At 36.5% G+C, this 15,473-nt stretch overlaps 8 protein-coding genes across 8 annotated transcripts; 5 read left to right on the forward strand and 3 right to left on the reverse strand.

Moving 5' to 3' along the window:
* Positions 1-363: 363 nt before the first annotated feature.
* On the reverse strand, positions 364-1,462 carry B0P05DRAFT_580108 (uncharacterized protein; the record flags this gene model as incomplete). The annotated part of the gene is made up of 3 exons (XM_051581990.1): positions 364-996; positions 1,043-1,272; positions 1,336-1,462. The coding sequence occupies 3 exons, from the start codon at positions 1,460-1,462 to the stop codon at positions 364-366; spliced, it is 990 nt and encodes a 329-aa protein (XP_051433270.1).
* A 97-nt stretch (positions 1,463-1,559) lies between these two features.
* B0P05DRAFT_154537 (uncharacterized protein) lies at positions 1,560-2,822 on the reverse strand. The gene is made up of 4 exons (XM_051573093.1): positions 2,101-2,822; positions 1,926-2,063; positions 1,732-1,867; positions 1,560-1,664 (listed from the first exon to the last, which is right to left on the reverse strand). Exons 1-4 carry the CDS (start codon positions 2,758-2,760, stop codon positions 1,657-1,659), a joined length of 942 nt encoding a protein of 313 aa, XP_051433271.1. The 5' UTR covers positions 2,761-2,822; the 3' UTR covers positions 1,560-1,656.
* Positions 2,823-3,396: 574 nt separating this feature from the next.
* B0P05DRAFT_473135 (uncharacterized protein) lies at positions 3,397-5,985 on the forward strand (the record flags this gene model as incomplete). Its single annotated transcript, XM_051574719.1, has 4 exons — positions 3,397-3,661; positions 3,708-4,295; positions 4,343-5,830; positions 5,885-5,985. 4 exons carry the CDS (start codon positions 3,397-3,399, stop codon positions 5,983-5,985), a joined length of 2,442 nt encoding a protein of 813 aa, XP_051433272.1.
* A 170-nt stretch (positions 5,986-6,155) lies between these two features.
* On the reverse strand, positions 6,156-7,614 carry B0P05DRAFT_547726 (uncharacterized protein). Its single transcript, XM_051578924.1, has one exon. The coding sequence runs from the start codon at positions 7,567-7,569 to the stop codon at positions 6,184-6,186; it is 1,386 nt and encodes a 461-aa protein (XP_051433273.1). The 5' UTR covers positions 7,570-7,614; the 3' UTR covers positions 6,156-6,183.
* A 320-nt stretch (positions 7,615-7,934) lies between these two features.
* B0P05DRAFT_547728 (uncharacterized protein) lies at positions 7,935-8,845 on the forward strand (the record flags this gene model as incomplete). The annotated part of the gene is given in 3 exon segments (XM_051578925.1): positions 7,935-8,193; positions 8,224-8,227; positions 8,247-8,845. Coding segments are annotated over 3 exon segments (329 nt in total), but the record flags the coding sequence as incomplete, so codon positions are not given.
* Positions 8,846-8,907: 62 nt separating this feature from the next.
* Positions 8,908-10,075, forward strand: B0P05DRAFT_547729 (uncharacterized protein). Its single transcript, XM_051578926.1, has one exon. The coding sequence runs from the start codon at positions 9,376-9,378 to the stop codon at positions 10,003-10,005; it is 630 nt and encodes a 209-aa protein (XP_051433275.1). The 5' UTR covers positions 8,908-9,375; the 3' UTR covers positions 10,006-10,075.
* A 556-nt stretch (positions 10,076-10,631) lies between these two features.
* On the forward strand, positions 10,632-12,578 carry B0P05DRAFT_588536 (uncharacterized protein; the record flags this gene model as incomplete). The annotated part of the gene is made up of 6 exons (XM_051582672.1): positions 10,632-10,775; positions 10,834-11,049; positions 11,093-11,155; positions 11,206-11,340; positions 11,394-11,985; positions 12,031-12,578. 6 exons carry the CDS (start codon positions 10,632-10,634, stop codon positions 12,576-12,578), a joined length of 1,698 nt encoding a protein of 565 aa, XP_051433276.1.
* A 707-nt stretch (positions 12,579-13,285) lies between these two features.
* Positions 13,286-14,101, forward strand: B0P05DRAFT_572817 (uncharacterized protein; the record flags this gene model as incomplete). Its single annotated transcript, XM_051581459.1, has 3 exons — positions 13,286-13,541; positions 13,589-13,674; positions 13,718-14,101. 3 exons carry the CDS (start codon positions 13,286-13,288, stop codon positions 14,099-14,101), a joined length of 726 nt encoding a protein of 241 aa, XP_051433277.1.
* Positions 14,102-15,473: the final 1,372 nt, after the last annotated feature.

The following is a 15,473-nucleotide window of genomic DNA, read 5'->3' on the forward strand; positions in this document are numbered from 1 at the left end:
CTGCTTCTGTTTTTCAAGAAGATCAAGAGTTCAACAAGAAAAACTCATTTAATAAATACAGAAAGTATAGACAAATGAATATTACAACACAAGTTGATTCAAAGGAAACAATATCGCCATGCTGGATCATGTTAATCTGGATGAACAACTTACAAACAAAACTTGCAAAAAATGTAAATCAAGTATTTTGGTGAACGTAATTGATGGAAATCCAAGACGAAAAGTACCAAACCTCTCAACACAGCTATGTATGTAGCGTTCCTTATTGTTTTTGTAAGTACTCTTTATTATTCAAATTAAAGCAACTTTTTCGTCTGTTTAAATATGAAGGCATTATAGAGAAAATACCTTTTTTTTTACAATTTATTGTTGGTATAATACCTCTTGATTGTCTTCATCTAACACTGTCTTTTCACGTTGATGACGACTATGTATCACAAGAGGACAATTATCTTCTAATTCTTCTTCTTCTTCAGATGTATGTTGTGCGGAGGGTATATGAGGATTTAAACCAAGCATCTGCAATACTTCACTTTCTTCTACAGCCACACTTGCTTCTAAATTAGAATACGTTCGACAAAGGGGACAACTAAACCCCGGATAATTTTGAGTCAACAAAGGTCGTAAGCATCGATAATGATAAACATGAGAGCAAGGTGCAATAAACAAAGCCTGAAAAGGCGCAATGCAATACAAACAAATACAACATTCTTGAATTTCTTCTGCTGTTGTGGTCGTTTTATTGATCTGATGCTTGAGCTGTTGAAATGCGGTCAGATTATAGGTATTGGATTCACGCCACTCTCGGCGGTCGACTTCCAAACGCATCCTGACTGCCCGATACATAGGCTCCAATCCTCCTTTATAATCAACGCCTAATTGAATCAAGTCGCCGTCCATGATTTCATGTGGACTTGTGCTTTCGGTATTTGCTGCCGCTAAACGAATATGATTGACAAATGTACCACTGGAAGAACCAGAGTCTTTAATATAAATCTATTGTGTGTATTTAGAATATCAAAAAAAAGCTTATTTCATTTACCTTGCCATCTATGTCAGATAACCAAATTTCTGCATGGTATCGACTCACGACTTTACTTTTAAATGAAAGTCGGTCCGAGATCACTGTTCGGTCTGAATAACGGCCTAATTTAAGCACTGATCCTCCACGCTCCAGCTCACGATCGATGACATCAAACACAAAACATCTGTTTGTAATACCCACATTAGGCACAAGCTTAATACGTATTTTCTTTTTGGGTTCAGTAGTTTCTATAGGGGAAGAAGACAAGAGAGGCAAAGGAGGAGGGGAAGGTCTAAATGTTGTATGAGAACTATTTGCCGAACGTCGAAGACTATTAAATCTTCGACTGATATCTGTTGCACTTGAAGAAGAAGGCAAATGAAGACTTCGAAGACGTCTTGTTGTAGTTGTAGTTGTATGTGGTGCTGAATCTACCATATCATAAAGAAGAAAGAAAGAAAAGAAGAAGAAGAAAAATACGATAAGGGAAAATAATAAAGTAAGATACTTTTCTCCCTTTGTTTTCCCCCTCTCTTTTTTTTTTCTCTCTCTCTCTCTCTTTCTTTTTCTGAAAGCGAGAATACTCCTTTTTTTTTATTCTTATTATATTATTTTTAATGTGTTGTACTTGGTTAGAAACCTAATTTTATGAAAGAGAGTTATACTCGAGTCGAAAATATATGTCAAATTCTTTTTTTTCTCTTTACCATATTTCTTGGCTGCTTCACGTCTTGTTTTCTTTTGAGCAGCAAACATTTCATCGAGTTTGTCTTGGTTATTCACTGCATGAGCCAACAAAGCTGTAATGTTGTTTTTAGACTTTTGCAGCTTATTGGCTTCTCTCTATAAAAGTAACATTTTTCGCATTATTATTTATAATTAAATTTCAAAATATACTTACGGTGACGCCATTATTAAACTTGGGTGCTGATGTTAATGCATGGTGTTCTCTCCACTCTTCTGAAGGAAGAATGTCACTTTGATTGACTGTCTTTATCTGTACATTGGATTCACCTCGAATACCAACCAATTGTTCCAACTAATAGGTGAGTCTTTGTTATGATCCATAGACTTACTTGTTCTGATTGAGCTTGAGGTTCTTGATAATATTGGTAATAGGTAGAAGGATCTGCTGAATACATGGCATTTGGGTCGTAAGCATAAGCATCTACTGCAGTCATTCCTTCTTCTTCTTCTTCTTCTTCTTCTTCTTCTTGAGGAGGTTTTTCTACTGAATTAATAGGGCCTAATGTAGTTTTAACAATAGGTTTTGGTGAGGCTTGAATGATAGGATCTTCTTTTAATGCTTTTCCAACATGAAAAAATGATCCTGTATGTTTCGTTGGTGTCTCTTCTTGTTCTGTTTCTGTTTCTTCTTTTGTCTCTGCTTTTTCTTTTGGCTCTTCCTTTGTCTTGTTCTTTTCCCTCATTCTTTTAGCTAGTGAAAGAGGTACAAATGGTGTATTGGTCGTGGTTTTAGCAATAGGAGCAGCAGGACGCCCCATAAATCGAGGTGCAGGCAATAGATCTGCAAGTCCTAATCCTGTCGTCGTCTTTACTCGTTTAGGTTTGGGTGCTTCATCTTCTTCTTCGTCTGCAGGTTTGGGTAAATCAACATACACTGTCTTTTTAGGTGTGGGTAACATAGAAGATAAACTTCTTTTTGTTTGTGGTTGAGGTGTTGATTCGTTGTCTGATTCTGATTCTGAACTACTTCCGTAATTAACCAAAGACATGCTTGTTTTTATAAAAATAAAGCGTCTATCGCCTTATTCGAGAGGGGAGGGGGGGACTGAGGATTTTATATTCTTTTTAAACCAATCAGATATCGTTTTAGGTAAGCAAGGCTTTCCTTTTATAATTTATTCTATGTACACAACGTACCTGTTCTTGTTGTCGGATGTGTGTATGAAGCACTTTTCTAACTAGTACGGTCTCTCTATCATTCTCAATCGTGGCATCGAGTATTAGGCTTCTTTAGGATGGACACTATAGCTTGACAGAGAAAAAAGTCCGCTTGCTTGCCTATATCGTGACCGTTGGCCGTCACAGACGTTTTTTTTTTTAAAAAAAAAAAAAAAAGCAAGCAACTCTTTTTCGAACGTGTGTGTGTGTGTGTGTGTTTTTAACTGATCTAAACGAAATGCCAACAGCAACCAAAAAGACAATCATCAAACCAGTTGAGCATACCAAGAAACATGTCTCACCTAGTGAAATCGTGCTTACCAATACAGCGGGTGGCAATATTTCTCAATATCCTACTGAATTCACAAAGGATTCCAAGTAAGTATTTCCGTATTTCATCAATTCATCTGACATTTGTTTTCAGATATGTCTTTTCAGCAGTAGGCTCAAGTGTCAAGATTTACAGCATGGCAACAGGTGCCGTAGTTAAGGTTATATCACAATCAGCCAGCACAGGCGGACATAGCAACAAAATCACTCGGGTGATGTTGAATCCCAAAAACCACCTTCAACTCTATACAGCTAGTTTAGATGGCACTATTAAATTATGGGATTACAATGATGATATTCTATTAAAGACATACCATGTTGATTTTCCTATTGAGCATATGGTCATGTCACCCAAACATACAAACACGGCTTATATTGTTGTCAAATCTACAGATGTACATGGTAAGTGATGATGTATAGTGAGTTCTTTATTGATGTCTGAATATAGACAATTCAATTGTATATTGCTTTTCATTCGAATCTAGCCATATGCGCCGTATTTGCTCAGTCAGAGAATGTACAACCATCGATATCTCGCAGGACGGTGAATGGCTTGCATTTGGTGCACGATTTAAAGTGTATGTATGGCCTATCAACGAGGAAGAAGAAGATGTATCCGAGACACAATTGACACAACACGTCTTTGTTGAACAGGTTACTGTGCTTAAATTCCACCCTTTTAAGCCTATGTTGAGTGTAGGTGATCGTTCTGGCAAGATCACCCATTTGACGAATTATCCTTCAGAAAAAGACCTGATTCGGTCTGTAATTCACTGGCATCATATGCCTGTGCGTTGTCTTACCTTTATGGCAGACGGCTCTTATCTATTATCTGGTGGTGAGGAAAGTGTGTTGGTCATTTGGCAGCTAGAGACAGGATACAAGCAATTCTTGCCTCGCTTAGGTGGTGGTATTGCCTCTATTGCCATTACACCCAACCATCGATTTTATTGTGTTGGTTTAGATGACAATTCAATCTGTCTTGTCAACAGTGTCACTCAGAGTATGGAGCAAGTCATTCAGGGTCTTCAATATGGTATGTACTCATATTTGTCTTTGGCTTATCTAATATACCTTATTTAGCTCAAGCAGACAATGCATTAAACCCTCTCTCTACGGGTCTTATGATTGAACCTCGTAATCACCATGTCGTATTGAATGGCGTTCAAGGCAGTCTTCAGTTTTATGATGCTGTTGCTGATAGTCATGTCATGGATCTAGAAGTAGTCCCTATGAACCGTATTGTTCGTTCAGGCGAAAAGGAAATTATTCATGCCCATGTAGCCCATGTGGCTTTTTTGCGTACAGGTGAATGGATGGCCACAGTTGATATGCGTGATGATAAGATCACCACACCTGAACTGTTCCTCAAGTTTTGGCGTTGGGATCCTGATACCCAGGCCTATAAGCTCCATACGCGTGTGGATTATCCTCACACGAAACCCATTCGTTCCCTTGTGTTTAACCCTGTCTCTCGTCAAGGACCTATGGCTATCACGACTTCAGACGACAAGACATTCAAAGTATGGAACTTGAGTACAGATCTGGGTCGTCCCTACCACCACCAACAAGGCGAGGCTGCTGCTGCTTGGATATGTCGCTCTGTGGGTGTCTATCGTGACTGTGCACCTCATGCTGTCAGTTTCTCTGAAGATGGTAGTATCTTGGCCGTTGCATTTGGTCAAGCCATCACTATCTGGGACCCTTATCTCAACTCAATTCAAGCTGTACTTGCACAACCTAACCCTGAAGCCATTGAAAAACTCTGCTTTTTAGGCGACACATGTCCTTATTTGATTGTCAAGTCTAGATCACACTTGTATGTCTGGAATATGTTGACGTGTCAAGTATGGTGGAGTTACAAGGTATCAGTAGACCATCTTACAGTCGACCCGGTTTCAAATCAGTTTGCTATTGTTCGTAACCATGCTCGGTCAAATCAAGCACGCATCACGGTATTTGATCCCAAGTCACCTAAGCCTATCGCCTTGCAACATGTGGAACATACATGTCTTGCTGTTGCCTGGCTTTCAAGAGATAGTAATGAACAGCCTTTACCCAGCACACTTTTATGTCTCAACAACAAATATGAATTCGGCTTATATGCAGTCAAATCACGCGATACACAAATAATGGAAGCAGAACAGACACAGCGAGTGTCTCTATTGGACAACACACCAGAAACAAGTTTACTTGATGATATGTATGGTAAACGCGAATCTGAACGCGAAACGGACGAACAAACGCGTATTCGACTCAAGACAGTTCAAAGTATGCGTGAAGAAGCCATGTCAATCAATCCTAAGAAAAGACATGAAGAAGAACAAGAACAAGGTGGTTTATCTGCACCAAGTCATGTCTTGCCTGGTGTGGATGTCTTGTTCGACACATTCATGTCTTCTCTTATGACACTTCGTATAGAGAACACAGACAAGACTGCTGTTGAAGATATGGAATTAGATGCAGAAGCACAATTAGAACAAGAAATTTCATTTATTCATCAAGATAATATCACACAATCTGCTCAACAAGACCTTCCTTTATTAAACCAATATTTTGCTCAAGAATTAGGTAAGTGATAATGATGATGTAATAATAGCAAAGTCTTATTTTATATATACTTAGAACAAAACCCTGTATCAAGTAAAGCAACTACACAAGATTCTTCTTCTTCTTCAGATAATGATTCTGAAGAGGAAGAAGACCCTTCCAACATTGATTGGTAACCAATTAGACACTCATAATAATAAAATGTTTGATGATCGTCAGATTGACTGTAAATAACTGATGATGATGATGATAAGATGCATGGATGATCGCCTTTTTAAAGATTTTTGTTTTTATTGAATGGTATAATAAATGTGAATTGTATGCTATATAGAATGTGTATGTATGTATGTATGTATGTATGTATGTATGTGTTCTTATTGCCAGACCTTGGCTGCAGAATTCATGGCAGTGCGTTTACAATTTCCCCATTGAGATTCTAAATCGCCAATCCAAGATAAAATGATTTCAAGTCGCTTTTCCAACGTAGATGAGGCAAGCAAATGATATCGATCAGCATTACTCACAGGCAGGACAGTAGCAGTCCACCAACACATGGCTACAGCATTATCAGCATCTGGTAAAGGACCATGTAAACTTTGAACAGATTCAAGCCAGACAGGACCCAAAAGACCTTCAATAGCACTGCAGAATGATTTAGAGGGAGTAGAATGAGCCAGAGCACTAATGAATTCATGGACACGATTGGATAGTTTGATGGCAGGTGTCATGGTGTCATAGATAGGTGGTGACATGGGAGGACTGACTTGATTCAGAATAACTTCCATAGAATGTTGAGGAGAAGGAGGTAGCTGTTGTTGCGAGAGCTTAGTTTGTGGAAGTGCATATTCAGTCCAGTGCCTTGTAGGAGACAAAAGAGGTGCCAGGTCTTCTTGCGCTTCAAATTTGATGTCAATGTCTGCTATCATGAAATTATCTGCTTGCTGCTTGATGTCTGTTACTTGGAATCGGTCAAGGCCGATGAGATCAACAATCATGTCCCTATTGCGTTGTTCTAGCCCTGTAATCTTGACTATAGTACCGAATCGACCTTGATAGTCAAGCTTGTCTTTGTTCATCATAGCAAGGCAAAGGGACTGATATTCTTCACATCTCAACAAGGAATTTAAAAAGACGGCCCGGTGTTCCTCGGTATAGATAGGGATACGCAGTTTTTGAGATGGTAAGACAGGGAATTCAGATAGATAGACTGGCAATGATTCATACTCTGTCTTGTTCAGATTGCTAAAGGAAACAACATGATTTGATGTGACTACGCTCTCTTTCAGAGATGCGTTGAGTGTGGCTAACATGCTCTCTAGTAAGAAATTATAGGGTTGCTGTTGAATGTACTGGTAACTAGGTAATCGCTTTTGGCATTGCTTGCATTGGTCGTTGGAGATCTTATAGTGTAGTAAGCAGAGTTTACAGAAAGTATGTCCACAGTGATTTGTAGTAGGAGATTGTAAAATATGATTTCCAATGGAACATTGCAGTAAACGAGTAGCATTTTCATGCGTCTCTTGAGTGTGTTCTGGCTGTAATAAGTTTTGCTTAGCCAAGTTATCTACAATGTCGTCTAGGGACAAGCATGGTCCAAACAGATGTGATTCTTTTTTGCATTGTTGAACAGGACAGACAAAAGTAGATCGTTGATTAGCTGATTGAGAAGGTAAGCAAGCCATACAGACTGTATAGCCACAAGAGAGGGTAATTGGGTTTTGAAGTTGTTGTTGACACTTTGAGCAATTGAAGAGCAACATTGTATCGACCTTCTTTTAGTTAAGAGAGAGAGAGAGTAAGAAAAGAAGGAAAAATGAAACTAAGCTTATCTATTTTTTTATAGTAACCTCATATCGATTTGCATTTTTTCTGAGGATCAGTATCTCAAGCATTAATTTCGATTCTCATCTCTTTTTCTTACTTTTTTTTTTTTGACTCAATGTGTGACTCTGTACCCCAAAAAAAAAAAAGTTCTATATGCAAGTTGCCTCTGCTTGATTCGGGAATATGATTTAGCAACTTGAATGAGAGATAAATCATGAATTACAGGTCAAAACGACGATCTGAAGCAAGCTGAAAAATATCCGTATAAAAAAGAGCGTTTTAAAACACTTTATCAGGCTATTTGTTTTATTTTGTTTTTCTCTTCTTTTTTGTTTTTTTTTCTTTTTCTTTTGATTTTCTTTGTTATATATCTTAACAAAGGGGTAAGCCTCCCTGATGTATTCATGATAGAACTATGGTTTGGAATAGGAATCCTATTATTCCTTTTTCATCATAAACGACATTTTGTAGTCCCTTTACATAAAATGGGCAATTGGTGTCTTGTTGTACAGCATCTTGCGGATTTTGTAAAAATCGACTATGATGCTTCTCCCCCAAAACAAAGGTAGTTTCCATAAAAGTAAAAAAGCACAAATTGCCAATGAGACAAAATAGTTACTAAAAAAAGAGAAATTTATTGTTGAATATCTAAAAAATGTGTTTGCAATATTATTCATATGGGCTAACATGCATCCAACTTGTTCTATTGCATTTGCTATACTTTCTTTTTTTTTCTTCATTCTGTTCTTTTTATTCGTGTCATGGTTTATTGGCCAACTTGAAAATAACAATACACAGCATTTCAATTCTGCAATAATCAAAAGCTCGTCTTACTATGTTCTATACGGAGAATATAATACTTGTTGAAAATTCATGGAGGATTTTTTTTTGTTTCGCAGTAGTCTTTAAAGAATTTTTTTTATCAAACTGAGATAAATGGACAGAGACAAAGATGATGAACTATCTATGTCTTTTGAGATAAAATTCATAATAAAGTTGATTTGGTATACATAAGACTAACATGTATACAGAGTTTTCCCTCTCAAAAATCAGTGGAAAGATACAAAAGAAATCATCATGTCCACATGCTACACGTCAAGCCATGTGTTGATTAAAAATGACACTTTTTCAGAATAAGCTTTTGTGAGAAAAAGAAACCAACTCGGTAATCATTTAACTGAATCAGCGTAGTCTAATTCTACCCAAAAAAAAAAAAAAAAATATTTTGCTTCAACTTACTGTCTAAACATAACTAATTATGTGTTTTTTCACATCCACATCTGTGATTAAAATTTACAGTAAACAGATTTGCATACGTACTACCTTGAATGTAACGTAAAATGAGCATCATTATTATGGCAAAAGATGATTGAATTGTTGCGCATCGTTTGACCCAAAGAAAAACAATAACAATAACAACAAAATAAGCCGTGTTTGGCTTGTGTTCTACTATAGCATTCAAGAGCAAAAACCACAGAGAAAGATAAAAAGCAACAGGTTATATTAGAGACCCAACATAAAGGCATGTCTTGTTCAAATCAAAGCAAGTAAAGACAAGTTTTTTTTATTTTCAATATATCAACATGTTCTTCATCAAAATGATGTAAAAATATAACAATCTTTAAATCATGAATCAACATAGGATCACTATATAAGCTACCTATATTTTCTCTCTTTTTTTTGTTTCTTACTCACATTATCTTTCTTTTACCCTTTTCCTCCCTACTCTAATATTTCTTACAATGGCAAACGTTAGTCGAGCTGCAAGCAAATTTGGTGAAGCCGTTGGTTTAACGGGTGCACCTGTCTTTACTCAAGCTGAAAATGTAATTGACTTGATTGTTCAAGACCATAACAATGCTAAGGCTCTCTATGAAAAATACAAGTCTTCTTCTGATTGGGATGAAAAGAAACAACTTCGTAACAAGATGATCAAGGCTCTTGTTCAACACGATGAATGTGAACAACTTTTGGTCTATCCTTTGTTGCGTGAAAAGATTGGCGGCAAGTTGGGTGAAGACCACTATGCTCGTAGCTTAGCTGAACACCAAGAACTCAGAGACTTATTGTATGGTGTGCGTTATGCTGATATGAAGGCTAACCCTCAACAATTTGATTCCAAACTGAAGAATGCCATGGATGCTGTCTTTAGTCACGTGGCTGTTGAAGAAAATGAAGTATTGCCTCTCTTGAGACAAAACTTATCCGAAGAGGAACTCAAGAAAGTGGGCGCTTCATTCAAAGCTCATAAACCCACTGCTGTGACAAGACCTCATCCAAATGCTCCTATGCAAGGTTATCCTGCTGCTATGGCTAACTTGGTCATGAAGCCTTTTGATAAAGTCAAGGACTTTTGGGAAGGCACTGATTAATTTCTTTACAGTATTATTTTTGCTACGTTTTATATAATAAATTTTTTTTATTTCTGCTTTCTCTCTCTCATTTGTATATACACGCCACTTTATTGAAATTAATGTGTGTTACCATAAAACTCATACACGGTTAACATTTTCACCAATGCAAACTCGCAAAGATCCTCCAAAAACGGAAAGCATAAAAATATATATATTCTTTTTGATATTCTCATGATAAAGAATTAAACTATCGGAATTTAAGACGCATGACGTAAAGTTTTGTACTCATGCATAAATATATGTTCATGTACAAGATTGTACTTTTCTAAAGTCTATTTAAGGAGTATAACAAGTCTCCTCTCATTTTTCTTTTTTTCTCTTCTTTAAAGACGCGAAGTCTATAAACAAAAAAAAACAAAAAAAAAGGAAAGAAGAAAAAAAAAAGGGTTTCATACAAGATAAACTAAAAAGTGATTGGATACTTGTTCAAAAACTTTTTTGTGAGTTATATCACGAACTTGAGCGGGAATGAAATAATAATTTTCCCTCGTTTTTTTTTATATTTTTATTTCTTTTCTTTTTTTATTTATTTATTTCTTTTACTTTATCGAGGGCAAACTATTATCTTTCTTTCTTTAACAAATATGCAAACTGACACAATACCAAGGCTGACTTCTACAGTTAAAACTCCTTCTACATCCAGTGGAACAGAATTTCAAAGTGTAACAAACAATCACAACAAAAGTTTAGGACAATTAGATAACATATTTCAGTCTGTAAAGAAACAGGTAAAGATATATACACACATAGATAATGATTAGAATCATGACTAAAACAAAAAGATAGATTGAACAATGGGGTGAAAATGCCAAGTGGAAAATTGACTTGATTTTACTAGATAATCCTCCTCAACATCAAGCATCAAATTTACATCCTTTACTTTCTCCGCAGCATTTTCATCCTAATGCAATCACAACTCCAGCCGATAATAATATTGGAGGCGGAGATTCTAGTACTAAAAAGAACAAGCATTTGCATGTTACTTCCAGTATTCAATATCCAGTAAGTTGTCTTTGTATGATAAGACTCAAAACTAATATTATAGTGGGATTTTGTTGCTCCTACAGATGACGAGTGGAAACAAGATTCAGAAGATTTGCAACAAAAGGTAAGAACAAGAACACAAATAGGCATTGTTTATTGATTATTTCCTACAAGTTACGTGAATCCATAGAACGTCAAAGATATCTGGAAAGCATCATTTGGTCTCAAGCAGAGCAAATAAAGCATTCACCAATCATATCTGACAAGGAAAAAGCTATTAATACAATGAGAGACATTTATCTTATGTCTGTAAGTATGACACACGTGTATGTCCCTCCTATTGAATATTAATACGGTAATAGCAACATGAACAAAAAACACATCACCTTGTTGAAACAACCATACTGCAAAAGGACATTGAAGCATTGTCCAAAAAAATAAAGAAGATGGCCAAAACACTTCAAGATATTGAAGAGATACAAGTGGCACCACAAGATAAAGATCTAGACAAAGAGGCTTTGCTAAACGACCGCACCTTATTGTTGCGAAAACTACATTTGGCAGAATTACGTTTATCAGCCAGAGATACAGAAATAGAATATTTACATCAAGTCATTGATACATTAAAAGCAAACACAATGAACACTTCTTCACCTAAACCGCAGTTCCAGAAGAAATTACGAAAAGGTCCACCTTATTTGTTCCAACAACAGTATTCTCCTCGTAGTGAAGTCAGAACTTCTGAACCACATCCTCTTTCTGGTTTGGACAGCTTGGGTATCGTGGCCGATCAAATGCTGAGTGACCCAGAATTTGAAGGCTCAAATTCGAAATCATCTGTGCCTGAAAAACGATTGCGTTCTCGGTTAGATGATAGACGATCTCAACGATCAATTGATTCTGCAGCTACTTTGTTAGCCATGCCTCAGTTAATGATACCGCAACGCATGAAACGTAAGTTGCTAGTCTTGATGATTATCGTTATTAATCACTCTTTAGCTGAAGATACACATTCTTCGCCTTCACCCGAACATGTCAAGGCGATGGAACACATTCCCAAGAAGCCAAGATCTACTTATACTCGCTGGACAGAAGCTGAAGATAAATTACTAAGAGCAGCAGTCAAGAAATACGGCCATAGCAACTGGGAAGCGTGTTCCCGTGATGTTCATGGCAGAAGTAATATCCAATGTCGTAATCGCTGGATTAGACATCTTGAACATAGACCTCCTCCAGTAGAAGAAGAAGACGAAGACGAAGAAGAAGAGGAACAACAACAACAACAACAACACAGACCACCTACTACTCCAGAACGACAAAGACATATAAACAATGCACGTCAATCACCTTCAATTGCTGCATTATTAAACAGTAATGACGACTATCATTATTCACCTAAATCTACACCCAAGCAACTTTATGAACAACAACAACAACAACATCCTTATCATATTCACCCTACTTATCGACCACCATCACCTATGGCAACCCCAAAGAATGGAAAACGTAGATCTCCTGAAGACATGCCTACATCAACTAAATGGTAGTTTTCTCTTATAGCAATTTATACTTGTAAATATTACATCACGCATTTTTTTCTCCCTTTTTTTCTCTCTTTTTTTCTCTCTCTCTCTCTCTCTTTTTTTTTTTTATCTGTACACTCTATTATTATTGTTGTTTTCAATCTGTCATACGTATAATTATATTTTAATAAACTCACCTTCAACCAAGTAGAGAGATGTTAGTATAGGATTATCAAATCTAATTTGTTTATTCATTTCTTATTTTAGTTTGAGGCTGTCTTTATTGGTCAGCCATGCGTACCTCATCTCTAAAGTCACTTGGCTTCAGCGTGTATAATTACACTTGATCCAATGCTATTTCTTTTTATCATTTATTCATAGGGGTCTGCAGATAAGTGGCAGATAATAATTACCTTGACAAACAGATGTTGGTACAAGCGCGCTTAATTAAGTCCAATTTGTACGACAAAGCAATGCAATATTATGTTATTTTTAGAGCTCACTTCTTTTTTTTAAAGAAAAAAATCGCTGTAATATCAATGCAATTTGGAAAGCATATATACAGGTTGCCTTGTGCTTGAAGAATGAGTATCCTGAGATACGTCTTGATTTGCTTTTTTTTTTTTGTATAAACAAACTGATGACGCTAAATTGGCATTCAATACGGAGTATAGAAAATAACGTTCCTTTTTCCTGTTGCTTTCTTTCTTTCATTCTTTTTGATACATACAATGCATTCACTCGCTTCTTTTCTCGGATTATCTAAAAAGTCTTCTTCAACAAAACTATCCAACCATCATCAGCAAAGTGCTTCTCAGCGCGATCTTCGTGATACGATCGTCATTTCGTTTGAAGATCGGTATTATGATATTCACTTTCGAGACACAAGAGGCGGTATACGCGAAACAACAGTAGCAGAGCTCAAGCAGAAATGCAAACAAGTGACAGGCGTTACTATAGCCACCATGAAGCTAAAAGTATCCGGAGGTAAATGGGATAGCAACCAGTTCATGTGATAGTAACCTATCGTTTAGCTTATATCAAAGACGATACAGCTACGCTAATAAGCAGTGGCATTCATGATGGCTCAGTTGTGTTTGTGATAGGCGATCGAGCTAATGTAAGTAACCAGAGTGTCAACAACTGAGTCTTACAAGGATTAGAGTGAACAATTAAGACAGACAACATCAGGAAACCCAGAAGAAGTAGGCTACATGACACGCATTTCCAACATTATGGAAAAAGTCAATCAGTCGAACCACAAAATAGAAGAGTTTGACATCAGAGTAGTGTCGGCCATAGAAACAAGATTGGATGAAACCCAAAAGAAGGAGGCTGAAGATTTAGGCATCTATCTTTCTGAGATTCTGATGCAAGCACTTATTGCATTGGATGGAGTCGATTGCCCCCTGAATTTGAAGCAGCAAGAACAAAAAGGAGAGAAGGTGTTAAACAGTGTCAAGCGCTTATGGACCGTGTCGATCAATCAAGAAGTGCCTTTAAACAAGCTGTTCATCAATAAATTTTATTTCCCAAAACATACATAGGCAATATGCATACAAGCAAACATAGGTGAGGGCGGTACTTTAAGTAAGGCAAGCCGGGCCATCCATTGATCTATCCTACTAATAACGGGAAACGATGATTTCCGAGAAAACGAGGAGAATAGAAATGCAAAGAGCATAAAAAAATGACGAGAACGGTGTCGTGAGTGTTGAGATAGGGTATAAATAAAGTATGCAGAGGCCAACCCAACCCAGGGTATATATTTTCTTTTTTGATCAAGGGAAGAGGTGGTTTCTGATGGCATAGTGTTGAGTTGAATGCTTTGTTCCAACTGTTGTATTGCAATATTTAGTTTTGCTTGACTTTGCATATATCTATTTTGGACATAACGGTATGAGTAATTGGCAATGCTGTCTTCAAAAGCTTCTTCTGGTTTCATTTTCTTTTGTACATAATGGGTTGTGTTGATCAAGCTGGCTTGTGCTTCTTCAATAAGGTTCTGTAATGAAGTGCCTATTCTTTCTAAACTGTCATTGACTGTATTGGGCGATGATATCGATTCAGTCTTTTCGGCATAAGTCTCGGAGGCAAATGTTATTCGTGGTGGATTTCTAATGTATTTTAGTTATTGAAACAGAAGAGTAAAAAAAAAAGGTACCTAATTTTGTTGTATAACTCTGGTCTATTCATGAATAAGATAAAAAGAAATAAAAAAGATCAGCGTTTTTTTTTTATCTATGCATATCTGTACCTTGATAAACCGTCTTTACTGATATACAAAGAACCTTTTTTCATCTACAAACAAACTGAATATATAGAAAGAAACAATTCAATTTACCTCGACATCAAACAGAATGACTGGTAAATCATAATACGAAGGATAACTGGTGACTAGTGAACTCCTGCATAATCTCTCCTTTTCATTGTTATTGTTCATTCGTGCCTATTCTTTTTTTTTAGGGGAATAAGGCTAAAGAAGAAGAAGAAAGGGAGAGAGAGAAAGAGAGAGAAGGGAAGCAATATAAGCAATTTTAGGGTAAGACAGCATAATGAAAATACACTTCTATTTCCATGTGAATAAGTAACTTGTACTCCCGTGGTTTTGTTGATAATTTGTTTTGTAATCTCTATTACGTGATATGTATAATATAGCAAGCGTTATTGTTTATTATGTGTAACATGGTTTATAAGGGTTTCTTTTTTTTTTTTCTGTTTTCAGTACTATTTTAATTACTGCTTCTTTGTCATATAAAGTGTCTATTTGAAATAACACTACAGTTGTAATGGCTTAAAAGTACTATGAATGAAATATTAGGCTGATGAACTATTGTTACAAAAGAAAATCAAATGGAAGGTATATTCTAGATGACCCTCAAGCAATAAAAAAAAAAAGGTTAGAACGTAGATCAATGT

The sequence above is a fragment of the Gilbertella persicaria genome, assembly GCF_025201335.1.
Source record: "Gilbertella persicaria strain CBS 190.32 chromosome Unknown B0P05scaffold_28, whole genome shotgun sequence".
NCBI classification, from domain to species: Eukaryota; Fungi; Mucoromycota; class Mucoromycetes; order Mucorales; family Choanephoraceae; genus Gilbertella; species Gilbertella persicaria.